This window comes from Poecile atricapillus, chromosome 3 (genome assembly GCF_030490865.1).
Source record: "Poecile atricapillus isolate bPoeAtr1 chromosome 3, bPoeAtr1.hap1, whole genome shotgun sequence".
Lineage (NCBI taxonomy): Eukaryota > Metazoa > Chordata > Aves > Passeriformes > Paridae > Poecile > Poecile atricapillus.
The window spans coordinates 165,150-190,813 of NC_081251.1; the positions used below are offsets into that span (position 1 = coordinate 165,150).

At 55.9% G+C, this 25,664-nt stretch overlaps 3 protein-coding genes across 4 annotated transcripts; all 3 read left to right on the forward strand.

Moving 5' to 3' along the window:
- Positions 1–5,610: 5,610 nt before the first annotated feature.
- Positions 5,611–20,171, forward strand: LOC131577030 (superkiller complex protein 2-like; the record flags this gene model as incomplete). Its single annotated transcript, XM_058834332.1, has 12 exons — positions 5,611–5,747; positions 5,925–6,068; positions 6,180–6,267; positions 7,137–7,243; positions 7,729–7,875; positions 9,213–9,312; positions 9,582–9,794; positions 10,782–10,892; positions 10,969–11,080; positions 15,942–16,060; positions 16,352–16,469; positions 20,104–20,171. Coding segments are annotated over 12 exons (1,464 nt in total), but the record flags the coding sequence as incomplete, so codon positions are not given.
- Positions 17,431–22,931, forward strand: LOC131577979 (extracellular matrix organizing protein FRAS1-like). Its single transcript, XM_058836276.1, has 6 exons — positions 17,431–17,773; positions 18,062–19,054; positions 20,104–20,318; positions 21,323–21,473; positions 21,774–22,207; positions 22,537–22,931. Exons 3-5 carry the CDS (start codon positions 20,268–20,270, stop codon positions 22,130–22,132), a joined length of 561 nt encoding a protein of 186 aa, XP_058692259.1. The 5' UTR covers positions 17,431–17,773; positions 18,062–19,054; positions 20,104–20,267; the 3' UTR covers positions 22,133–22,207; positions 22,537–22,931.
- LOC131577978 (extracellular matrix organizing protein FRAS1-like) lies at positions 22,815–24,597 on the forward strand. 2 transcript variants are annotated; one of them, XM_058836274.1, is made up of 4 exons: positions 22,815–22,914; positions 23,206–23,411; positions 23,725–23,871; positions 24,038–24,597. In XM_058836274.1, the coding sequence occupies exons 1-4, from the start codon at positions 22,851–22,853 to the stop codon at positions 24,275–24,277; spliced, it is 657 nt and encodes a 218-aa protein (XP_058692257.1). In that variant the 5' UTR covers positions 22,815–22,850; the 3' UTR covers positions 24,278–24,597. The 2 variants fall into 2 exon arrangements, with proteins under 2 accessions (XP_058692257.1, XP_058692258.1); XM_058836275.1 differs by having other exon boundaries at positions 24,086–24,597.
- Positions 24,598–25,664: the final 1,067 nt, after the last annotated feature.

Sequence of the window (25,664 nt, forward strand, 5' to 3'; positions counted from 1 at the left end):
CAAATTCCTGAGACCTCCCCAAATTCCTGGGACCCCTCCCCAAATTCCAGAGACCCCTCCCCAAGTTCCTGAGATCCCTCCCCAAATCCCTGAGACCCCTCCCCAAATTCCTGAGACCCCTCCCCAAATTCCAGAGACCCCTCCCCAAATTCCTGGAGACCCCTCCCCAAATTCCTGAGACCCCTCCTTAAATTCCTGAGACCCTCCCCAAATTCCAGAGACCCCTCCCCAAATCCCTGAGACCCCTCCCCAAATTCCACAGACCCCTCCCCAAATTCCAGAGACCCCTTCCCAAATTCCAGAGACCCCTCCCCAAATTCCTGAGACCCCTCCCCAAATTCCTGAAACCCCTCCACAAATTCCTGAGACCCCTCCCCAAATTCCAGAGACCCCCCCCAAATTCCAGAGACCCCTCCCCAAATTCCAGAGACCCCTCCCCAAATTCCACAGACCCCTCCCCAAATTCCAGAGACCCCTCCCCAAATTCCAGAGACCCCTTCCCAAATTCCAGAGACCCCTCCCCAAATTCCTGAGACCCCTCCCCAAATTCCTGAAACCCCTCCACAAATTCCTGACACCCCCCCAAATTCCTGAGACCCCTCCCCAAATTCCAGACACCCCCCATATTCCACAGACCCCTCCCCAAATTCCTGAGACCCCTCCCCAAATTCCAGAGACCCCTCCCGAAATTCCACAGACCCCTCCCCAAATTCCACAGACCCCTCCCCAAATTCCTGAGACCCTCCCCAAATCCCTGAGACCCCTCCCCAAATTCCTGAGACCCCTCCCCAAATTCCTGAAACCCCTCCCCAAATTCCTGAGACCCTCCCCAAATTCCAGAGACCCCTCCCCAAATTCCAGAGACCCTTCCCCAAATTCCACAGACCCCTCCCCAAATTTTAGAGACCCTCCCCAAATTCCTGGAGACCCCTCCCCAAATTCTTGAGACCCTCCCCAAATTCCTGGAGACCCCTCCCCAAATTCCTGAGACCCCTCCCCAAATTCCAGAGACCCCCCCAAATTCCAGAGACCCCTCCCCAAATTCCACAGACCCCTCCCCAAATTCCTGAGACCCCTCCCCAAATTCCAGAGACCCCCCCAAATTCCACAGACCCCTCCCCAAATTCCTGAGACCCCTCCCCAAATTCCAGAGACCCCTCCCCAAATTCCTGACACCCCCCCAAATTCCTGAGACTACTCCCTAAATTCCTGAGACCCCCCAAATTCCTGGGACCCATCCCCAAATCCCTGAGACCCCTCCCCAAATTCCTGAGACCCCTCCCCAAATTCCAGAGACCCCTCCCCAAATTCCACAGACCCGTCCCCAAATTCCAGAGACTTCTCCCCAAATTCCAGAGACTTCTCCCCAAATTCCAGAGACCCCTCCCCAAATTCCTGAGACCCTCCCCAAATTCCTGAGACCCCTCCCCAAATTCCACAGACCCCTCCCCAAATTCCTGAGACCCCTCCCCAAATTCCTGGAGCCCCCTCCCCAAATTCCTGAAACCCTCCCCAAATTCCTGGAGACCCCTCCCCAAATTCCTGAGACCCCTCCCCAAATTCCAGAGACCCCCCCCAAATTCCAGAGATTCCTCCCCAAATTCCACAGACCCCTCCCCAAATTCCTGAGACCCCTCCCCAAATTCCTGGAGACCCCTCCCCAAATTCCTGAGACCCCTCCCCAAATTCCTGAGACCCCTCCCCAAATTCCACAGACCCCTCCCCAAATTCCAGAGACCCCTCCCCAAATTCCAGAGACCCCTCCCCAAATTCCTGAGAACCCTCCCCAAATCCCTGAGACCCCTCCCCAAATTCCAGAGACCCCTCCCCAAATTCCTGAGACCCCTCCCCAAATTCCTGAGACCCCTCCCCAACTTCCACAGACCCCTCCCCAAATTCCAGAGACCCCCCAAATTCCACAGACCCCTCCCCAAATTCCAGAGTCCCCTCCCCAAATTCCACAGACCCCTCCCCAAATTCCAGAGACCCCTCCCCAAATTCCAGAGACCCTCCCCAAATTCCAGAGACCCCTCCCCAAATTCCAGAGACCCCCCCAAATTCCAATGACCCCTCCCCAAATTCCAGAGACCCTTCCCCAAATTCCAGAGACCCTTCCCCAAATTCCAGAGACCCCTCCCCAAATTCCTGAGACCCCTCCCCAAATTCCTGAGACCCTTCCCCAAATTGCAAACACCCCTCCCCAAATTCCAGAGACCCCTCCCCAAATTCCTGAGACCCTCCCCAAATTCCACAGACCCCTCCCCAAATTCTTGGAGACCCCTCCCCAAATTCCAGAGACCCCTCCCCAAATTCCTGAGACCCCTCCCCAAATTCCTGGGATCCCTCCCCAAATTCCTGAGACGTTCCCCAAATTCCTGAGACCCCTCCCCAAATCCCTGAGACCCCTCCACAAATTCCTGAGACCCCTCCCCAAATTCCAGAGACCCCTCCCCAAATTCCTGAGACCCCTCCCCAAATTCCTGACACCCCCCCAAATTCCTGACACCCCCCCAAATCCCTGAGACCCCTCCCCAAATTCCTGAGACCCCTCCCCAAATTCCTGGAGACCCCTCCCCAAATTCCTGAGACCCTCCCCAAATTCCTGGAGACCCCTCCCCAAATTCCTGAGACCCCTCCCCAAATTCCAGAGACCCCTCCCCAAATTCCACAGACCCCTCCCCAAATTCCAGAGACCCCTCCCCAAATTCCAGAGACCCCCCCCAAATTCCAGAGACCCCTCCCCAAATTCCACAGACCCCTCCCTAAATTCCAGAGACCCCTCCCCAAATTCCTGAGACCCCTCCCCAAATTCCACAGACCCCTCCCCAAATTCCTGAAACCCTCCCCAAATTCCTGAGACCCTCCCCAAATTCCACAGACCCCTCCCCAAATTCTTGGAGACCCCTCCCCAAATTCCAGAGACCCCTCCCCAAATTCCTGAGACCCCTCCCCAAATTCCTGGGATCCCTCCCCAAATTCCTGAGACGTTCCCCAAATTCCTGAGACCCCTCCCCAAATTCCAGAGACCCCTCCCCAAGTTCCTGAGACCCCTCCCCAAATCCCTGAGACCCCTCCACAAATTCCTGAGACCCCTCCCCAAATTCCAGAGACCCCTCCCCAAATTCCTGAGACCCCTCCCCAAATTCCTGACACCCCCCCAAATTCCTGACACCCCCCCAAATCCCTGAGACCCCTCCCCAAATTCCTGAGACCCCTCCCCAAATTCCTGGAGACCCCTCCCCAAATTCCTGAGACCCTCCCCAAATTCCTGGAGACCCCTCCCCAAATTCCTGAGACCCCTCCCCAAATTCCAGAGACCCCTCCCCAAATTCCACAGACCCCTCCCCAAATTCCAGAGACCCCTCCCCAAATTCCAGAGACCCCCCCCAAATTCCAGAGACCCCTCCCCAAATTCCACAGACCCCTCCCTAAATTCCAGAGACCCCTCCCCAAATTCCTGAGACCCCTCCCCAAATTCCACAGACCCCTCCCCAAATTCCTGAAACCCTCCCCAAATTCCTGGAGACCCTCCCCAAATTCCTGGAGACCCCTCCCCAAATTCCTGAAACCCTCCCCAAATTCCTGGAGACCCTCCCCAAATTCCTGGAGACCCCTCCCCAAATTCCAGAGACCCCTCCCCAAATTCCAGAGACCCCTCCCCAAATTCCAGAGATTCCTCCCCAAATTCCTGAGACCCCTCCCCAAATTCCAGAGACCCCTCCCTAAATTCCAGAGACCCTTCCCCAAATTCCACAGACCCCTCCCCAAATTCCAGAGACCCCTCCCCAAATTCCTGAGACCCCTCCCCAAATTCCACAGACCCCTCCCCAAATTCCTGAGACCCCTCCCCAAATTCCACAGACCCCTCCCCAAATTCCTGAGACCCTCCCCAAATTCCAGAGATTCCTCCCCAAATTCCACAGACCCCTCCCCAAATTCCTGAGACCCCTCCCCAAATTCCTGAGACCCCTCCCCAAATTCCTGGGATCCCTCCCCAAATTCCTGAGACCCCTCCCCAAATTCTTGAGACCCCTCCCCAAATTCCAGAGACCCCTCCCCAAATTCCTGAGACCCCTCCCCAAATTCCTGAGACCCCTCCCCAAGTTCCAGAGACCCTTCCCCAAACTTTAGAGACCCCTCCCCAAATTCCTGAGACCCCTCCCCAAATTCCGGGGAGCCCCTCCCCCATCCTGGGGAGCCCCTCCTCCTCATTTTTGGGGTTCTGGGGGGGGGGGTCTCACCTGCTCCCCTCCCCCCCCAGAGCTGCTGACGACCCCCCCCGGGATGAAACGGGGGGTGCAGTTCCAGCCCCGAGGTAGGGGAGGGGTCTGGGGGGGATTTGGGGAGGGGGCTTTGGGCTCTGGGGGGGCTTTGAGGGGCTTTTGGGGTCTGGGGGAGTTTTGGGGGGTTTTGGGTTGGGGTTTGGGGGATTTTTGGGGGGGCTTTTTGGGAGGGGGCTTTGGGCTCTGGGGGGGCTTTGAGGGGCTTTTGGGGTCTGGGGGAGTTTTGGGGGGTTTTGGGTTGGGGTTTGGGGGATTTTTGGGGGGTCTTTTTGAGGGGGCTTTGGGGTCTGGCGGTTTTTTTGGAGGGGTTTTGGTGTCTGGGGGGACTTTGAGGGGGTCTGGGGGATTTTGGGGAGGGGTCTTGGGGGGCTTTGAGTGGGTGTTGGGGGGGTTTTGGGATCTGGGGGGTTTTGGGGAGGGGTCTTTGGGGTCTTGGGGGTCTTTGGGGGGAGTTTGGGGGGGATTTGGGGTCTGGGGGAGTTTTGGGGGGGTTTGGGGGGGCTTTTAGGGGAGATTTGGGGTCTGGGGGTCTTTTGGGGGTGTCTTTTGGGTCTGGGGGGGTCCCTGGGGGTTTTTATCCTCTCTGGGGGGGCAGATTTGGGGGGCTCGGGGTCGTTTCACCCCCCCACACCCCCCCACAAACGCCCCCTCCCCATTTCCAGCCTCGGGGGGGTCTCTGTCCCTGTCGGGGCTCCTGGAGACCCTCGAGCCCCTGGAGCTGGGGGGGGGTCCCGGCCCAGCCCGGGGGTCTCCCCCACCCCCCCCGGGAGGAATTGGGGAGGGGTCTGCGCCCCCCCCGACCCCCCCGCGGCGCTCGGACAGCCTGGAGGAGCTGCTGGGGCAGGTGGGAAATGTGGGGAGGGGGCTTGGGGGGGGGTTCAGAGACCCCTCCCCACATTCCCACCCCCCTCAGCAGCAGAATGGGGAGGGGTCTGTGCCCCCAGTGCCCCCCCCAGAGCCCCCCGAGGAGGTTTTGAGGTTTTTTCCTCCCCCGACGCCGCCACCCCCGTGGAGGGGTTTGAGGAGCTGCTGCCGGACCCCGCCCACAGGGTGGGATTTGGGGGGGATCTGGGGGGTCCTGGGGAGGATTTGGGGGGGATTTGGGGGGGATTTGGGGGGGATTTCGGGGGTCCTGGGGGGATTTGGGGGGTCCTGGGGGGGCCCTGGGGGGTCTTGAGGGGGCTTGGGGGAGATTTGGGGGGTCTTGGGGTGGTTTTGGGGGTTCTTGGGGTTGGTTTGGGGGTTTTTGGGGTGGTTTTTGGGGTTTTTGGGGTTTTTGGGGTGCTCAGAGTGACCCCCAGACCCGTTTTCCCCTCCCCAGTGGCCGTTGAAGCCGGATCCGTTCCAGCAGCGCGCGGCTGTGCCTGGAGCGCGGTCACTGCTGCTGGTGGCCGCTCACACCTCGGCCGGCAAAACCGCGCTGGCCGAGTACGCCATGGGGCTGGCCCGGCGCCACATGACACGGTGAGACCCCAAAATGGGGCTGGGGACCCCAAAATGGGGCTGGGGGTCCCAAAATTGGGCTGAGAGTCCCAAAATTGGGCTGGGGGTCCCTAAAACTGCCCCAGGGACCCCAAAACCGTTGAGGGGACCCCAAAACCCCCGCAGTTTTTTTGGGGTGACCCCCCCGTGTCCCCCCAGGTCCATCTACACCTCCCCCATCAAGGCTTTGTCCAAGCAGAAGTTTGGGGATTTCCGCGACACCTTCGGGGACGTGGGGCTGCTGACGGGGGACGTGCGGCTGCGCCCCGAGGCCGCGTGGCTGGTGATGAGCACCGAGATCCTCAGCTGGGGAGGGGTCCTGGGGGGTCCTGGGGGGGCTTTGGGGGGTCCTGAGGGGTCCTGGGGAGGGGTTCAGGACCCCCAGGACCCCCCCCAGCCCCATTTCCTCCCCCCCAGGTCGATGCTGTCCAACGGCTCCGACGCCATCCGGGACCTGGAGTGGGTGATCTCCGACGAGGTTCACTACGACAACGACGATGAGGTGGGGCTGGGGGCTCTGGGGGGCTCTGGGGGGGCTCTGGGGGGCTCTGGGGGGGCTCTGGGGGGGCTCTGGGGGGGCTCTGGGGGAGCTTTGGGGAGCCCTGGGGGGGTCCTGAAGTAATTTAGGAGGGGTCTGGGGTGGTTTAGGGGAGCTCTGAGGGGTCCTGGGAGGGTTTAGGGGTGGTCTGGGGGGTCCTGGGGGGCTCTGGGGGGTTTTGAGGGGTCCTGAGGGGCTCTGGGGGGGTCCTGGGGGGGTTTGGGGGGTCCTGGGGGGGTTTTGGGGAGTTCTGGAGGGTCCTGGGGGGGTTTTGGGGTGGTCTGGGGGGTTTTGGGGGGTTCTGGAGTGGTTTAGGGGATCTCTGGGGGTTCCTGGGGGTGTTTTGGGGTGTTTTGGGGTCCCCCTGACCCCCCCGTGCCCCCCAGAGGGGTGTGGTGTGGGAGGAGGTGCTGGGGGGTTCCTGAGGGGTTCCTGGGTGGGTTTTTGGGGGTTTTGGGGGTTCCTGGGGGTGTTTTGGGGTGTTTTGGGGGTTCCTGAGGGGGTTCTGGGGGGTTTTGGGGGTTCCTGAGTGGGTTCTGGGGGGTTTTGGGGGTTCCTGAGGGGGTTCTGGGGTGTTTTGGGGTGTTTTGGGGTGTTTTTGGGGTGTTTTGGGGTCCCCCTGACCCCCCCGTGCCCCCCAGAGGGGTGTGGTGTGGGAGGAGGTGCTGGGGGTTCCTGAGGGGTTCCTGGGTGGGTTTTTGGGGGTTTTGGGGGTTCCTGGGGGTGTTTTGGGGTGTTTTGGGGGTTCCTGAGGGAGTTCTGGGGGGTTTTGGGGGTTCCTGGGGGGGTTTTGGGGTGTTTTGGGGTCCCCCTGACCCCCCCGTGCCCCCCAGAGGGGTGTGGTGTGGGAGGAGGTGCTGATCCTGCTGCCCGAGCACGTGAAGCTGGTGCTGCTCAGCGCCACCGTCCCCAACGCCTTCGAGTTCGCCCAGTGGGTTGGGTACGGCCTGGGGGGGCTTTTGGGGGGTCCTGGGGGGGCTTTGGGGGGTCCTGAGGGGTCCTGAGGGGACTTTGGGGAATCCCTGGGGGGTCTGGGGGGTCCTCAGGGGGTTTGAGGGGGTCTTGGAGTAGTTTGGGGTGTCCTGAGAGGGCTTTGGGGGGTTCTCGGGGGATTTTGGGGGGTCCTCAGGGGGTTTGGGGGCTTCTCAGGGGGGTTTGGGGATCCTGGGGGGGTTTGGGGGGGGTCCTGAGGATCTTTGGGGGTCTCTGAGAGGGACATGGGGGGGATCTGGGGGCTTTGGGGGATCTTGGAGGGGCTTTAGTGATCTCTGAGGGGTTTATGGGGGTTCTCAGGGGGGTTTGGGGGGTCCTGGGGGGTTTTGGGGGTCCCTGGGGTCTCTGGGGGTCCCTGGGGAGGTTTTGGGGGGTCCCAGGGGTGGTTTGGGGGTCCCTGGGGGTCTCTCAGGGTGTCTCTCACCCCGTCAGTCGCACCAAGCGTCGCTGTGTCCGTGTTCTGAGCACCCCGCGCCGCCCGGTGCCGCTGGAGCATTTCCTGTTCACCGGGAACAGCGCCCGGAACCGGCACCAGCTGTTCCAGCTGCTGGGCCCAGGGGGGGCCTTCAGCACCCAGGGGTGAGACCCCCAAAACCTGACCCAGATCTGAGCTGAAACTGCCTGAATCTGACCCAAAAACCTGATACAAAACCTGACCCAAATCTGACCTGAAACTGCCTGAATCTGACCCAAATCCTGCCTAAATGTGACCCAAAACCTGACACAAACCTGACCTGAAACTGACCCAAAATCTGACCCCAAAACCTGACCCAAATCTGAGCTGAAACTGCCTAAATCTGACCCAAAATCTGACCTGAAACCTGACACAAACCTGACCTGAAACTGACCCAAAATCTGACCCCAAAACCTGATGCAGATCTGATCTGAAACTGCCTAAATCTGACCCAAATCTGACCCAAAACCTGCCCAATTCTGACCCAAATCTGACCCAAACCTGACCCTGAACTGACCCCAAATCCTGCCCCAAAACCTGACCCAAATCTGCCCCAAAATCTCTGCCTAAATCTGACCCAAACCTGACACAAACCTGACCCCAAACCTGACCCCAAACCTGACCCAAATCAGACCCAAAACCTGACCCAAAACCTGCCCAATTCTGACCCAAACCTGACCCAAACCTGACCCAAAACCTGCCCAATTCTGACCCAAATCTGATCCAAACCTGACCCAAAACCTGACCCAAATCTAACTCAAAATCTGACCCAAAACCTGCCCTGAACCTGCCCCAAAACCTGCCCCAAAAACCTGCCCCAAAACCTGCTCCAAACTCTGACCCAAACCTGACCCCAAACCTGACCCCAAACCTGACCCAAACCTGACCCAAACCTGACCCAAAACCTGACCCAAATCAGACCCAAACCTGACCCAAACCTGACCCAAACCTGACCCAAACCTGACCCAAAATCTGACCCCAAAATGTGTCCAAAACCTGACCCCAAACCTGACCCCAAACCTGACCCAAACCTGACCCAAACCTGACCCAAAACCTGACCCAAACCTGACCCAAATCAGACCCAAACCTGACCCAAATCAGACCCAAACCTGACCCAAACCTGACCCAAACCTGACCCAAACCTGACCCAAATCAGACCCAAACCTGACCCAAACCTGACCCAAACCTGACCCAAACCTGATACAAATCAGACCCAAACCTGACCCAAATCAGACCCAAAACCTGACCCAAACCTGACCCAAAACCTGACCCAAACCTGACCCAAACCTGACCCAAACCTGACCCAAAACCTGACCCAAATCTGACCCAAATCTGACCCAAATCTGACCCAAACCTGACCCAATTCTGCCCCAATTCTGCCCCAATTCTGACCCAATTCTGACCCAATTCTGCCCCAATTCTGCCCCAAACCTGCCCCAACTCTGCCCCTCCCCTGTCCCAGGTACTACGCGGCGGTGGAGGCCAAGAAGGAGCAGAGCAGCAAACACGCGCAGAGCTTCGGGGCACGGCAGCCCACCATGGGAGCCCCCAACCCTGGGCAGGTACTGGGGGTCCCAGGGGGTCCCAGTGACCCCAAACCCCCAACCCTGGATGGGTACTGGGGGTCCCATGGGGCTGGGGGCAGTTTGGGGGTCCCAAGGGGCAGTTTGGGGGTCCCACTGACCCTGTTCTCTCCCCCCAGGAGTGTGGGGTGTGGCTGTCCCTCCTGCAGACCCTCCATGGGGCTGGGGGCTGTTTGTGGGTCCCAAGGGGCAGTTTGGGGGTCCCATGGGTCAGTTTGGGGGTCCCCCTGACCCTTCTCTCCCCCCAGGAGCGTGGTGTCTGGCCGTCCCTCCTGCAGACCCTCCGTGAGCGGGAGCTGCTCCCGGCCGTCACCTTCACCTTCTCCCGTGGCCGCTGCGAGGAGCAGGCGGCCGCCCTGGGCTCCCTGGAGCTGCTGAGCGGCGCCGAGCGCGCCCAGGTCCGGCACTTCCTGACGCGCTGCCTGGCCCGGCTGCGCGGCTCCGACCGGCGCCTGCCACAGGTGGGGTCCCCGTGAGGATGAGGAGGGAGATTCTGGGGCGTGGGAGGGTGATTTTGGGGTGTGGGAGGGCAATTTTGGGGTGTGAGGGGAACAAGGAGGGCGATTTTCGGGTGTGGGAGGGTGATTTTGGGGTGTGGGAGGGTGATTTTGGGGTGTGGGGAGGGTGATTTTGGGGTGTGGGAACGGCGATTTTGGGGTGTGGGACAGCAATTTTGGGGTGTGGGGAGGGTGATTTTGGGGTGTGGGGAGGGTGATTTTGGGGTGTGGGAACGGCGATTTTGGGGTGTGGGAACGGCGATTTTGGGGTGTGGGAACGGTGATTTTGGGGTGTGGGACAGTGATTTTGGGGTGTGAGGGGAACAAGGAGGGCGATTTTGAGGTGTGGGAAGGTGATTTTGGGGTGTGGGAGGGCGATTTTGGGGTGTGAGGGGATGGGGAGGGAGATTTTGGAGCATGGGAGGGCGATTTTGGGGTGTGGGAGGGCGATTTTGAGGTGTGAGAGGGCAATTTTGGGGTGTGAGGGGACGGGGAGGGTGATTTTGGGTTGTGAGGGACGGGGATTTTGGGGCGTGAGGGACGGGGATTTTGGGGTGTGAGGGGATGGGGAGGGTGATTTTAGGGTCCCACGGGGACAGGGAGGGCGATTTTGGGGTCCCACAGGGACGGGGAGGGCAATTTTGGGGCGTGAGGGACGGGGATTTTGGGGTGTGAGGGGATGGGGAGGGCAATTTTGGGGTGTGAGGGACGGGGATTTTGGGGTGTGAGGGACAGGGATTTTGGGGCGTGAGGGACGGGGATTTTGGGGTGTGAGGGACGGGGATTTTGGGGCGTGAGGGACGGGGATTTTGGGGTGTGAGGGGATGGGGAGGGCGATTTTGGGTGATTTTGGGGTCCCACAGGGACGGGGAGGGCGATTTTGGGGTGTGAGGTGTAAAGAGGGAAGGGTTTGTACCTCGAGGAGGGGATCCAGCGCGTTCCTCCCCGCAGGTGCTGCAGCTGTCGGAGCTGCTGCAGCGCGGCATCGGCGTCCACCACGGCGGGGTCCTGCCGCTGCTCAAGGAGGTGGTGGAGATGCTCTTCAGCCAGGGGCTGGTGAAGGTGAGCGGGGAAAAACGGCACAGCCGGCTGTGGGGCACGGGGATCCCACCCCATGGCTGCCCCACGCCTGGCCCAGGTGCTGTTTGCCACCGAGACCTTCGCCATGGGGGTGAACATGCCGGCGAGGACCGTCGTCTTCGACTCCATCCGCAAACACGACGGGAATGGCTTCCAGGATCTCCTGCCCGGTGAGGGGCTGGATGTGGGGCTGGGGGGAGAGCGGGTGGGAACGTGAGGGGGAAATGGGGGAAAGCTGAGAGGGAAAATGGGAGAAAGCTGAGGGGAAAATGGGGGAAAGCTGAGGGGAAAATGGGAGAAAGCTGAGAGGGGAAATGGGAGAAAGCTGAGAGGAAAAATGGGAGAAAGCTGAGGGGAAATGTGAGGGGAAAATGGGAGAAAGCGGAGAGGGAAAATGGGAGAAAGCTGAGGGGAAAATGGGAGAAAGCTGAGGGGAAAATGGGAGAAAGCTGAGGGGAAATGTGAGGGGAAAATGGGAGAAAGCGGAGAGGGAAAATGGGAGAAAGCGGGTTGAGAAAATGTAGAAATAGGGAAGGAAAGAGTGAGGAGAAATGGGAGAAAAGATGGGGAGAAATGGAGGGAGGAGAGGTGCAGTCGTGAGGGGAAACTGAGGGGAGAAAATGGGCGGGAAAACGTGAGGGGAGAAAAGAGCGGGAAAACGTGAGGGGAGAAAAAGAGCGGGAAAATGTGAGGGGAAAATGGGGGAAAATGTGAGGGGAGAAAAGGGGGAAACGGGGAGAAAATGGGGGGAAAATGTGAGGGGAGAACAGAGCGGGAATCCTGAGGGGAGAAAAGAGCAGAAACGTGAGGGGAAACGGGCAGGAAGCGGAGAGGGAAAATGGGAGAAAGCTGAGGGGAAAATGGGAGAAAGCGGAGAGGGAAAATGGGGGAAAGCTGAGGGGAAAATGGGGGAAAGCTGAGGGGAAAATGGGGGAAAGCTGAGAGGGAAAATGGGGGAAAGCTGAGGGGAAAATGGGAGAAAGCTGAGGGGAAAATGGGAGAAAGCTGAGAGGGAAAATGGGAGAAAGCTGAGGGGAAATGGGGGAAAGCTGAGAGGGGAAATGGGAGAAAGCAGAGGGGAAAATGGGGGAAAGCTGAGGGGAAAATGGGAGAAAGCTGAGGGGAAAATGGGAGAAAGCTGAGAGGGAAATGGGGGAAAGCTGAGGGGGGAAATGGGGGAAAGCTGAGAGGGAAAATGGGAGAAAGCTGAGGGGAAAATGGGAGAAAGCGGAGAGGGAAAATGGGAGAAAGCTGAGGGGAAATGGGAGAAAGCTGAGGGGAAAATGGGAGAAAGCTGAGGGGAAAATGGAAGAAAGCGGAGAGGGAAAATGGGAGAAAGCGGAGAGGGAAAATGGGAGAAAGCTGAGGGGAAATGGGAGAAAGCTGAGGGGAAAATGGGAGAAAGCTGAGAGGGGAAATGGGAGAAAGCGGAGAGGGAAAATGGGAGAAAGCGGAGAGGGAAAATGGGAGAAAGCGGAGAGGGAAAATGGGAGAAAGCTGAGGGAAAATTGGAGAAAGCTGAGGGGAAAATGGGAGAAAGCGGAGGGAGAAAATGGGAGAAAGCTGAGAGGGGAAATGGGAGAAAGCTGAGGGGAAAATGGGAGAAAGCTGAGAGGGGAAATGGGAGAAAGCTGAGGGGAAAATGGGAGAAAGCTGAGAGGGGAAATGGGAGAAAGCTGAGGGGAAAATGGGAGAAAGCTGAGGGGAAATGTGAGGGGAAAATGGGAGAAAGCGGAGAGGGAAAATGGGAGAAAGCTGAGGGGAAAATGGGAGAAAGCTGAGGGGAAATGTGAGGGGAAAATGGGAGAAAGCGGAGAGGGAAAATGGGAGAAAGCGGGTTGAGAAAATGTAGAAATAGGGAAGGAAAGAGTGAGGAGAAATGGGAGAAAAGATGGGGAGAAATGGAGGGAGGAGAGGTGCAGTCGTGAGGGGAAACGTGAGGGGAGAAAATGGGCGGGAAAACGTGAGGGGAGAAAAGAGCGGGAAAACGTGAGGGGAGAAAAAGAGCGGGAAAATGTGAGGGGAAAATGGGGGAAAATGTGAGGGGAGAAAAGGGGGAAACGGGGAGAAAATGGGGGGAAAATGTGAGGGGAGAACAGAGCGGGAATCCTGAGGGGAGAAAAGAGCAGAAACGTGAGGGGAAACGGGCAGGAAGCGGAGAGGGAAAATGGGAGAAAGCTGAGGGGAAAATGGGGGAAAGCTGAGAGGGGAAATGGGAGAAAGCTGAGGGGAAAATGGGGGAAAGCTGAGAGGGGAAATGGGGGAAAGCTGAGGGGAAAATGGGAGAAAGCTGAGGGGAAAATGGGAGAAAGCTGAGAGGGAAAATGGGAGAAAGCTGAGGGGAAATGGGGGAAAGCTGAGAGGGGAAATGGGAGAAAGCAGAGGGGAAAATGGGGGAAAGCTGAGGGGAAAATGGGAGAAAGCTGAGGGGAAAATGGGAGAAAGCTGAGAGGGAAATGGGAGAAAGCTGAGGGGGGAAATGGGGGAAAGCGGAGAGGGAAAATGGGAGAAAGCTGAGGGGAAAATGGGAGAAAGCGGAGAGGGAAAATGGGAGAAAGCTGAGGGGAAATGGGAGAAAGCTGAGGGGAAAATGGGAGAAAGCTGAGGGGAAATGGGAGAAAGCTGAGGGGAAAATGGGAGAATGCTGAGAGGGGAAATGGGAGAAAGCTGAGAGGGGAAATGGGAGAAAGCTGAGAGGAAAAATGGGAGAAAGCTGAGGGGAAAATGGGAGAAAGCTGAGGGGAAAATGGGAGAAAGCTGAGGGGAAATGTGAGGGGAAAATGGGAGAAAGCGGAGAGGGAAAATGGGAGAAAGCGGGTTGAGAAAATGTAGAAATAGGGAAGGAAAGAGTGAGGAGAAATGGGAGAAAAGATGGGGAGAAATGGAGGGAGGAGAGGTGCAGTCGTGAGGGGAAACGTGAGGGGAGAAAATGGGCGGGAAAACGTGAGGGGAGAAAAGAGCGGGAAAACGTGAGGGGAGAAAAAGAGCGGGAAAATGTGAGGGGAAAATGGGGGAAAATGTGAGGGGAGAAAAGGGGGAAACGGGGAGAAAATGGGGGGAAAATGTGAGGGGAGAACAGAGCGGGAATCCTGAGGGGAGAAAAGAGCAGAAACGTGAGGGGAAACGGGCGGGAAGCGGAGAGGGAAAATGGGAGAAAGCTGAGGGGAAAATGGGAGAAAGCGGAGAGGGAAAATGGGAGAAAGCTGAGGGGAAAATGGGGGAAAGCTGAGGGGAAAATGGGGGAAAGCTGAGAGGGGAAATGGGAGAAAGCTGAGGGGGAAATGGGGGAAAGCTGAGAGGGGAAATGGGGGAAAGCTGAGGGGAAAATGGGAGAAAGCTGAGGGAAAATGGGAGAAAGCTGAGAGGGAAAATGGGAGAAAGCTGAGGGGAAATGGGGGAAAGCTGAGAGGGGAAATGGGAGAAAGCAGAGGGGAAAATGGGGGAAAGCTGAGGGGAAAATGGGAGAAAGCTGAGGGGAAAATGGGAGAAAGCTGAGAGGGAAATGGGAGAAAGCTGAGGGGGGAAATGGGGGAAAGCTGAGAGGGAAAATGGGAGAAAGCTGAGGGGAAAATGGGAGAAAGCGGAGAGGGAAAATGGGAGAAAGCTGAGGGGAAATGGGAGAAAGCTGAGGGGAAAATGGGAGAAAGCTGAGGGGAAAATGGGAGAAAGCGGAGAGGGAAAATGGGAGAATGCTGAGAGGGGAAATGGGAGAAAGCTGAGGGGAAAATGGGAGAAAGCTGAGGGAAAATGGGAGAAAGCTGAGGGGAAAGTGGGAGAAAGCTGAGGGGAAAATGGGAGAAAGCTGAGAGGGAAAATGGGAGAAAGTGGAGAGGGAAAATGGGAGAAAGCTGAGAGGGGAAATGGGAGAAAGCGGAGAGGGAAAATGGGAGAAAGCGGAGAGGGAAAATGGGAGAAAGCGGAGAGGGAAAATGGGAGAAAGCTGAGGGGAAAATGGGAGAAAGCGGAGAGGGAAAATGGGAGAAAGCTGAGGGGAAAATGGGGGAAAGCTGAGGGAAAATGGGAGAAAGCTGAGGGGAAAGTGGGAGAAAGCTGAGGGGAAAATGGGAGAAAGCTGAGAGGGAAAATGGGAGAAAGTGGAGAGGGAAAATGGGAGAAAGCGGAGAGGGAAAATGGGAGAAAGCTGAGGGGAAAATGGGAGAAAGCTGAGGGGAAAATGGGGGAAAGCTGAGGGGAAAATGGGAGAAAGCGGGGAGGGGAAATGGGAGAAGGCGGAGAGGGAAAATGGGAGAAAGTGGAGAGGGAAAATGGGAGAAAGCTGAGAGGGAAAATGCGGGAAAAGGCAATTGGGAAAATGTAGAAATAGGGGAGGAAAGAGTGAGGAGAAATGGGAGGAAAGAGGAGAAATGGAGGGAGGAGAGTTGCAATCGTGAGGGAAAACGTGAGGGGAGAAAAGAGCGGGAAAACGTGAGGGGAGAAAAGAGTGAGAAACGTGAGAGGAAAAGAGAGGGAAAACGAGAGGGTAAAAAGGCAGAAAATCTGAGGGAGAAAGAGCAGCAAACATGAGGGGAAAGCATCGGGAAAAGCGACGGGAAAGGTGTGGGGAAAAAAGAGCAGAAACGTGAGGGAAAAAGAAACACGAGCAGGAGAGGGCAGGAAATGTGAGGGTGGAAAGAGTGGGAAACGTGAGGGGAGAAAATGGGGAAACGGGGAGAAAATGGGGGAAAACGTGAGGGGAGAAAAGAGCGGGAATCCTGAGGGGAGAAAAGAGCGGGAAAACGTGAGGGGAGAAAAGAGAGGGAAAACGTGAGGGGAGAAAAGAGCGGGAAAACGTGAGGGGAGAAAAGAGCGGGAATCCTGAGGGGAGAAAAGAGCGGGAAAACGTGAGGGGAAAAATGGTGGGAAATGAGAGAGCAAAAAGGCGGAAAATCTGAGGGAGAAAGAGCAGCAAACACGAGGGGAAAGCAGGGGGAAAAGCGACGGGAAAGGTGAGGGGAGGAAGGGCAGGAGCCGTGAGGGGAAGAGCGGGAGGATCCGTGAGGAGAAGACGCCGGCGGCTCTGCGTCCCCACAGGCGAGTACACGCAGATGTTGGGGCGCGCCGGCCGCCGCGGGCTGGACACCACCGGCACCGTCATCATCCTCTGCAAGGGAGCCGTGCCCGAGCTGTCGGATCTGCACCGCATGATGCTGGTCAGTGCCTGACGTGTGTCCCCGCCATGTTCCCAGTGTGTCCCCACAGTGTCACCGCCATGTTCCCACCGTGTCACCGCCGTGTCACTGCCATGTTCTCACTGTGTTCCCCTCGTGTTCCCCCCGTGTCCCCACAGTGTCACCGCCATGTTCCCCCCGTGTCCCCACAGTGTCACTGCCATGTTTCCAGTGTGTCCCCACAGTGTCACCGCCATGTTCCCCCCGTGTTCCCGCCGTTTCACTGCTGTGTCCCCGCCGTGTCACCACTGTGTCACTGCTGTGTCCCCACAGTGTCACTGCCATGTTCCCACCGTGTCCCCCGATGGCTTCGGCTCCCAAGGGTCGCTCCCCGGCGCTGGGTCCAGAGCGGCCCGAGGAGGGGATGCTCTGTGTGCCGGAACAGTGAGAGGTGCGGGCGGGTCGGGGGGACTTTATCCACCGAGTATATACCTGGAAGTATAATGATGATCAAAATAGATATTAAAAAATATTGAAGATAAACGGGCTGCTTGGTTTTTATTTAGTTAGAGGCAGGGTTTTTAAATAAATAAGAAAAAAATAAATAAAATATTTCAAGAATGAATATGTAAAGGTATAGAGAAATATATATATATATATATGTAGGCATAAAAATAAGTAAAAATAAGTAATAGAAATATATGCATATATATTGATTTATAATCTATAATATGATTTCTGTACGTATAGATGGTAATATGATATATTTTAGGATATGTTATGTGTTATGTATATCAACAAGGTATATAAATCTGATAAAAAATATATATTAAAAGATTTTTAAATACCGTTTAAGATAAAGGGACTGTTTGGTTTTTATTAGGTTTGCTTCGGGGCTTTTAAATAAATACTACAAAAATAAAAACATAGAAATGTATATTAAATATATCAAGATATAGAGATATGTGCAACCAGAAAAGTAAAGAAATAGAAGTAATGCAAATATATATAAACAGGTTTATGTTTAATCTATATATATACATTATATTTATTTAATAGATGTATTATACATATAATAAATATATATATAATTAAAATGTATATAATATATTTAATATATAATAATATATGTATACATGTTAAAATAATATATTTTGATACTTTATATATTATGTGTTATATATAAATGAATATAGTATATAAATTTAAACACATGTTGTGGAAATAGATGTTAATTTTTTTTTTTATTATTTTCATTGTTTTGGTAAGTTTCTCAGAGGCAATCCTCCCGTTGCAGCTGCTGACAGCACTGAAAACCTGTGTGCTTCGTGGTGTCCATCGCCCAGCTGGCAACGATTCCCTGGTGTTTGGTGCATTAAGTCACACCCAGCTGTGTGGGATGGCAGGTGAGCACATTGCCCGAGCCTTTTAGCTTTTCTGGCTCACACACAACTTCCTTTCCTTTTTTATATGGAAATCAGGGAAGAGGGTAGTGTATATTAGTATATTAGCATTTCTAGCAGATTTTTAACTGCCACTGATGCCCGTTCATCTTTGCAGTGTGGGTTTTCATGCTGACAAATCCTCTGCTTTGCCTTCTGCTCAGAGTCAGGTGGGCCCTTTATTGAACAGATTTATCTGCTACAAGGCTACGCAGAAGGATGGAAAGGAGGAACACAGGGGGGAAAAAAAAATAGATGAAAGGCCATGCATTGATCACCTGATGTACTCCAGAGACAAACATGGCTATTACAGGTAACATGGAGCAGCCCTTCTGGCCTTTTCAGTTGTATTCAGAGAGATGTTTGCCTGCTGTGAATATCTGGGTGCTTGGAGTTCACTCTGATTTTAACAAGCCCATCAATAATAAAACATTGTATTGATAGAGCAAGATCTACTTCTGTAAAGTTGTTGCTCCACAGAAAAGCAGCATAAAGAAGCTAGCTGGATTATTTGTATGATATGTAGCTTTTTTAGGATGTTTTGTTCTTTATATGGTGTTCATTTCAAATACAAGCGTGTGAACTTTGTGTTCCCTTTTAGGGGCTGGTTCTGGGGTAACAAGGAAACACAAGGCCTAAACACCTCTGGCTTGTCTGTCCAAGGATCTGCCTCAATTGTGGCTCCCATCCTTCTGAAGAACTCTTCAGCACAGTGAGTTACCTTCTATAACTATTTATTGTTGTATTGTTGTTGTGAGACCTCATTGCTGGGTGAGAAGACCAGGGGAAATTAAAGGCTGTATGCCACTGTTACTTCACTGAATTCTTGTACTCTGTTAAAATCAAAACAAAAGGGATTTACACTGTAAGAAACACTTAAATGTAAGTTAAGGTAAAGGTCACAGTGCTAAAACCTAAGAGCAGATAGCCTTGAGCTCCTTTATATTCCTACTCCTGCCTCCAGGGTATCATCAGCTATCCCCTAGATCTTGCAGTGGAAGAGATGCTGAACCATCAGCTGTTCCATATTCTACACCACGTGTCTTTTTACCATGCTCCTCTGAGAAGCATCTCTCCCTTCTCTGTTTCTTTGCAGACAAGAAGGGAGAAATTGGGATTGCCTTTGTTCTTTTGCCTGTTAATAAAAAGGCCGCTTGTGGCTGTGTGCAGTGGCAACTGCATCACAGAATCTTAGAGGTGATTATTCGCAGGTTAAGGAAATAATTCCCTTTTTTGTCACTGCTGCGCTGAATTTCATAGGCGTGTGTGTGGCTCGATGCCTAAGATATTTAAAGCAGGTTTTATTCTTACAGGGGTTTTGCACACTAAAGTGTGCGCCCAGGTTTTGTTTCCAGAAGTGAGGTGTAGCGCTGGGTGTTTCATTTGGTGTGTTACTTGTTCTGTTGTGTCAATAACTGCAGTGTCCTCCCTGTGCCTGTGTATTGCAGGGTCAGTCGAGTGCTGGTTATAAAGGTGGTGATAATTAGGAATAAGCTGTTTAAGCTTGGATAAATGTTTAGAAATCATTGCTTAGATATTGCTGTGTAAAACGCTCGCTCGCGGTGGGAGAATTCTCCAGGGTCAAGCTGTTCAGGTATGTGCAGTTTATTATATGGGTAAAGAGAGGGGAGAGCTGTGTCCGCCACCAGCCTCGGCGTCCGCGTGGTCCGGGGGAGGAGGGAGAGAACGGGGAGAGCAGGAGAGGAGAGGATGGAAAAGGGGAAGGAGGGAGTAAGAGCAACAGAGGGAGAGCGGGGGAAACCAGGGAGGGATAAGAGGGGGGAGACAAGAGGGGGTAAGAGGGGAAAACCCAAGAGGGTAAGAGTAAGAGAGGGAAAGAGTGGAAGAGGTAAGAGAGGGGGAGAGGGGAGCTGAGAGAGGAGTAAAGGGGTACGAGAGAAGAGCCGAGAGGTACGAGAGAGGTTAAGAGGTAAGAGAGAAAAGCTAAGAGAGAGGTTAAGAGAGGTTTAAGAGAGAAAAGCTAAGAGAGCGAAGTTCTTGTTACAATCCAATCTATCTTTTTCTATAGTGAATATTCTAATTCCCAGTAACCAATCACCACGAGATACACCCACTAAAGATTTTACATACAGTGTTGCATTTGAGGTTCTACAAGCTTTACAAGTTCTTCCCTTGCTTCTTGACCTTTGGGCTTTCTGTCAGCAGAAGGACATTGTTTTATCAGCAGGATTCTCCTTTAGCTGGCTAGGCTATTGTTCTTTGGTCATATAGTAACCAGTACTCTGTATCTTATGACTCAAAGCAGGCTTTCGTTTCTACTTCGATTCTAGCCTTCTTTTTTCAGAATCTTCTGCCAAACCATCACATTCATGAGGTTTCCCTGTTTCACCCTCCCCAACAGGCAGCAAGTTGTGCTGCGCTCTGATAATTCCATACTCAACCTGTTCCTCATCTCTTAAAGGTTCACTTCAGCCTTGAATCAGCAGGTCCCTAGGTTTGGTTTTTTAGGATGCCATTCCTGTTAGATTTTCCCCTGTGAAGACCTGAGTATGTCCAGTTTGACCTCCAGGATAATGAAGGGAGAGGAGCTCCCGTTGATTCAAGAGTGAAGCAAGGCGTCCATTCTTGGCCTGGGGCTGTTTCAAATGGGGAGGGATCAATGTCCTGACTTCTCTCTCTCAGAGGCAGGGTTCCTGGACGAGGTGACCCAGGACAGCTTCGTGCTGGGCCCGGGCTACGACCGCCCCTAGCAGCTGGAGCCCGCGGTGAGGGAGCCCAAGAGCATCCAGCTGTACCAGCACCTCAGCCTCAAGAGCTGCATCTGGACCTTCGACGCTTATTACGACATGACCGAGTTAATTGATGTCTGTGGGGGCTCTGTCACCGCTGACTTCCAGGTGAGAGGCCCATCCAGAGCTCTCCAGGTATCCCAGATCTCTCTCAGTTCTCAGGCACAGCTCTGCGTTGCGTGGAGCTGCTGCTCTGCCCTGCACAGGTGGAGCGTGGCTTTTCCCCCCCTCTAACCTGGAAGAAAACAGCGCTGTGTGCATTTATTTCATTTATTTTCCATTTCATTCGTTTTCCATTTATTTTATTCTCTAAATCTTCAGAGTGCCAGGAAAATACCGGGTTTTTTTTAATGTAGGGCCATACTGGAAATACAAAACGTTCTCAGCTGGGCTCTCTTTTATAATTTTGGCTGTGTTCTCGGCCAATAGAAATGAGCAGAGGACAGAGCAGAGGCAGCTCAGTCCATGCTCCACAACATGGGATATTTTAGCTCATTCCGTAATTAAGAGACCAAAAGCCAAAAATGTTCCTCTAGAAACGAATGGCTTTCCCTGTTTGGGGTATCTCACTGTCCTCTCCTGGCTGCATTATCCATCTGCAGACCACTCCGTCTCCCCCAAGCTCTTCCATTAAATTCCCAGCCCACATTGCTTGGACCAGCATCATCTCTCTTAATTCCTGCCAGCCTGGAACTTGTTCATGAAGTTTCCTTTTATAGCTCCAATTGTTTGCACAAACCCAGAGGAGCCGCTTGGCCGGAGAAAGTGCCCAGTGGAGCATGTGGAGCCTGGCCCCAGCCAGGCTGGAACATCTCCCCGAATTCTCCAGGGCGTACAAAGTACAGCTGCACTCTGCAGATAATAAATGGAGAGCTCTGGGAGGCCTGAGCAAGCAGAATTGCTCATTTTTAATTCACAGCCTTGGAAATCAGGGGGGTTTTGAGGTGAAATTGTGCCCAGAGTTCCTTTGTCCGGTGGTCCCAGGGAGCCTTAGCGCTGCCCCTGGATTACAATGCAGGTTTGTCTGAGGTGCCTGCACGTAAAGAACGTCCAGAGTCACCTCTGACTTCACTGGAAGGTGCATAACCCCCTTTTTGGGGTTTTATTGCCAGGTAAGGGACTCTGCCCAGTCCTTCCTGACAGTCCACGTCCCTCTCTCCGTGTCCTACGTCTGTGTGACGGCACCGAGGGGCTGGGCTTCCCTGGAGCACCGCACCGAGATGGAGTTCTCCTTCTTCTACGACACCGTTCTCTGGAGGACAGGTGAGCCTGAGGCACTCCAAGGGCTATGGAAGAAGTGCTTCCTTCATGTTTTCCCCTTAGTTCCTGCACTGCCCCCAGAGTCCTGAGGGAGTGGGGAACTCGGAATATTGCCTTCCTCTGTGCTTGCGGGGGGCTTAGGCAGCCGATGGCTGGCAGAGGGAGCGTGCAGCTGGCTCACTGGAGGGTGATCCCAACTGAACCCTGCCTTGTGGAGGTGTCCCAAACGCTTCTGGGGCTGGCAGAGCCCAGCAGAGGAGAGCGAAGGTGCTGTGTGGGCTCCCAGTGGCGCTGTCCTTGCAGGGATCCAGACGGACAGCGTGCTCTCGGCCCGCCTGCAGATAATCCCCATCTACATCCGCGAGGACGGACGGCTGGTCAGCGAGTTCAAGACGCAGGCCAAGTTCAGAGGTGAGGGCAGTGATCCTGGCAGGGACACAGAGCAGGGTCACACAGAGCTCTGCTCTGACGGCACAGGCAGCGGAACGAGTCCCTGTCCCTGCCGGGAGCCCCTCTGGCCCTGCGAGGTGGGGCCTCTCCGCGCTCTGCCTCCCGTCACCTCCTTGTCCTCCCCCAGCGCTGTTTGTCACGGAGCACCACAGCCTGCCAGATGTCAGGTCCTCTTGGAGAACTCCAGAGCACCTGGGAGGCATCGAATTTGACCTGCAGCTGCTGTGGAGTGCTCAGACTTTTGATTCTCCCTACCAGCTCTGGAGAGCAACCAGCTCCTACAACAGGTGAGGGCTGGGGGTGCAGTCCCCTCCAGCAGCTTCCCCCACAGCACCACGTTCTCCCTGGCACCCCTCCAGCAGCCACGCCAGCAATAGCACGGAATGCTCAGGAGCTTGGTTAGAGCTGGAGCACTGCTGTACTGAGAGAAAAATCAGCTCAGCCTCTTGGAAAGGAATTTTTCCAGCGGTGAAGCCTGTGGATAGACTGATCCCAGAGTCACACTTGGCCCTCGGGGACTGCCGGATGACATTGCTGGGGCAAGGGAGAGGTGCTGCCCTGGGTGAAGAGCTTTGAGCTCTGCTTGGTGGCTGCAGGGTCTCCTGTCTGTTCCCAGGAAGGATTACTCTGGAGAATACACCATGTTCCTGATCCCCTGCACGGTGCAGCCCACGCAGCCGTGGGCAGAGCCTGGAGCCAAGCCCCTGCCCTGCACGGCTCACGCTCCCGAGCGGTAAGAGGGCAGGAGGGCAGGCTCGGCCCCTTTGGGGTGCACACCTGTCCAGACCTCATCTCCCCTTTGTTTCCTTCCTTGTCCCAATTGCAGGTTTTTGATCCTGATCACCTTCCAGCAGACAAGCCGCCCAGTTCCAGTTGTTTACTCCCAGAACGCAAGAGTTTCAGATCTGTAACGACGAGAAGGTTTTTCTAATGGACCCCACCAAATCGGAAAGGTCTCTGGCAGAAATGGATTACAAGGGGGCTTTTTCCAAGGGTAGGATTTACCTCTCCTCTTCTGCTTGTGCCCAGCGTTTCTGCTTTCACAGCTTCCATTCCCTGGAGAGGAAAGGGCAAAACCCACAGGTAGCTTTGCCTCTTCTACAGCAATCATTGACATCTTACAGGCCTGTGAAAGAGCAGCGTGCTCTGGCACCGCGTTTTGTCACTCCCACCCACCGAGCCCTTCCCAAACAACCCAAACCCTTCTGAACACGGACACTTGGCTCTAGCAGCGTTTTCCTGCTTGGGAAATTTCACCTGCCCCTCTTTGTCCCGACCTCCCCAGGGCAGATCCTGTACGGGCACGTGCACTGGCACCCGGAACAAAACCTCAACGCTGCTTACAAGCTGCAGCTGGAGAAGGTCAACCTGTGCACAGGCAGGGATGGCTACGTGCCCTTCCTCGACCCCACGGGTACCGTCTACAACGAGGGGCCCCGGTACGGCTGCATCCAGCCCAACAAGTACCTGAAACACCGATTCCTCCTCCTGGTGAGTGCTCTGCTCCTGCTTCTTCCCGTTTGGGATTTGCTCTGGCAACCCGCAGGTGGTGGCTGCAAAGGGATAAGGGAGCCCGTGGGGGATGTTTTGTGCTGCTGCTGCTGCTGCTGCTGCTGCAAGCTGTGAACACCAGATCAGTTTTTCCCCACCCTTGGAGTGTGTTCCTGAATCGGTGCCCACGTGTAGGTGTGGAGATGTGGCATTCGGACTAGATCCCTGACACAGGTGTTTGGTGGGGCTCTGGCTTCCAGCCTCCCTTGGGAAAGCAGACAGCATCCCTCACGACACTTCTCTGACTTTCCAGGACCAAAACCAGCCAGAAGTGAGGGATAAGTATTTCCCCGATGTGCCTTTTGACGCCCACTTTGCTTCCCAGCTGTCCGAGTTCCACTCGGTGAGCAGCACGCCCGGAGTTGATGGATTTACTCTCAAGGTGGACGCTCTCTACAAGGTATGTAGTACCCAGTGCTTTTGGTAGCCCAAAATGGACTTCTCTGTCCAGGACCTCCCAAACACTTGGTGAATTGTAGACTCTGGGCCTTCAGAATTCACCTCTGATACAAGAAATGAAGATTAGGATGTTAGTCCCGTAATTTCATTTTTTTTTTTTCCCTGAGGCACTCATGAGAAAGCTCTTTAAAAACACATTATTCGTGTTCCTGAAGGAATTAATGCCATCGCAAAGGCAGGACACCTCACGGGGTGGTCCGTGCTCCCGAGGAGCTCCCCTTGAACACCCGAGGTGGAGCTGCCCCGGGGCTGCCCCAGGGGCGGCGGGCGGCCGCTGCTGCACCGTCAGGAACCTTCATCCACCGAGGGACGCGGCGGCCTCTGCCAGGGCCAGGGCAGGAAAGTGAAGCAGGTGCACATGGAAGTCAAAGTCCACGGCAATTTGCACGACGGCACGGAAGTTTCATGGAGCACACGCATTGGGAAAAGCTTTTTATAAACTGTAAAATAAAGATAATCCAAAACTGAAAAGCCACCTGGGTATTTTTTTAGTCTGGTGAGGAGGGGCAGCTGTCAATTGCCCCTGCTCCCGTCTTAGCGGCTGCACCGCTGCCCTCCCTCCGTGCTGCTCCAGCTCTCCCGGGCTTAAGTGGGCAGGGTGGGGAAGCCAGCTCCCACCGCTGGCATGTGGGAGCTCTGAGCCAGCCGAGGAGCAGCCGGGTTCCTCTTCCTGTCCTCCGGAAGAGAGTAAGGCTAAAATCACCCGCTGTGATCGGGGTGTCCCTTCTTGCGCCGCCCCGCCCGTCCCCCTCATTCCCCTGGGGCGCGGCGGGCCGGAGCCCCACGGAGCTGCTGGGCCGGGGCAGGGAAGGACGGAGACGAGGGCGCCCAGCGCGGCTCGGGCCCCGCCGCGGCCTCGGGGCTGGCGGAGCGGGGGGGACCGGGCCGGGAGCGCTCCGGGGCTGCGGGACCGGCCCTGCCCAGGCCGGGGCGCCGCGTCCGCACCGGGACCCGCAGCGCTCCCGCAGCCGGAACCGCCCTCCCGCGGCGATCCCGGTACCGATCCCGATCCACCCCACGGGGGAGAGGCGGCACCGCCCGGGACCCCAGGGCGGACACCGGCAGGACCCGAACCCCCCATCCCAGCTCCGGTTGCGGGCTCCGTCACCCGCTTTCGGTCAGCCCCGTCCCGGCATCGCGGCAGGAGGGGGAGTCGAGTCCCGGCGAGGGAGTGCCCCGTCCCCAGCCTTGTCTCAGCCCCAATCCGGCCATGCTCCGCCACCCCCGAGACCCGCCACCCGGGGCCGGCCGGGGGAGAGGCGGCACCGCTCCGCCGGCGGACACCGGCAGGACTCTGCCCCGCTGCAGACCCCGTCCCGAGCCGCGGCCCCGCCGGGGTCGGGGCCCGCTGGTCGGGCCGGGGCTCGACCAGCGCCGAGCGAGAGTCGCGGGCCAGCGGCACGGGGGGCGGGGCCGCATGAGGAGCGGGGCCACGGGGCACAGCCCGACCGCACCTGGGAACTGCCGGGGGTCCCGGGCGGCGCCGCCTGTCCCCCATCGGGCGGATCGAGGCGGCACCGGGCCCGGGATCGGGATCGGGATCGGTCTCGGGCCCGGGATGGGTCTCGGGTCCGGGATGGGTCTCGGGTCCGGGATCGGTCTCGGGATCGGTTCCGGGCCCGGGATGGCGGCGGCGGTTCCCGTTGCGGACTCGGCGCCCCCGCCCGGCCCCGGGACCGCGGCACGAAGGGGGCGAGGCCAGGGAGAGGGGGGCCCGGCACAGGTGTGAGGGGC

Coding starts and splice junctions, on each gene's coding strand:
- LOC131577978 (XM_058836274.1), top strand. CDS start 22,851: ATGGACCCCACCAAATCGGAAAGGTCTCTGGCAGAAATGGATTACAAG. Junction 23,412..23,724: donor AACACCGATTCCTCCTCCTG/GTGAGTGCTCTG, acceptor CTGACTTTCCAG/GACCAAAACCAGCCAGAAGT. Junction 23,872..24,037: donor AGGTGGACGCTCTCTACAAG/GTATGTAGTACC, acceptor TTTTTCCCTGAG/GCACTCATGAGAAAGCTCTT.
- LOC131577979 (XM_058836276.1), top strand. CDS start 20,268: ATGACCGAGTTAATTGATGTCTGTGGGGGCTCTGTCACCGCTGACTTC. Junction 20,319..21,322: donor CTGTCACCGCTGACTTCCAG/GTGAGAGGCCCA, acceptor TTTTATTGCCAG/GTAAGGGACTCTGCCCAGTC. Junction 21,474..21,773: donor CACCGTTCTCTGGAGGACAG/GTGAGCCTGAGG, acceptor CTGTCCTTGCAG/GGATCCAGACGGACAGCGTG.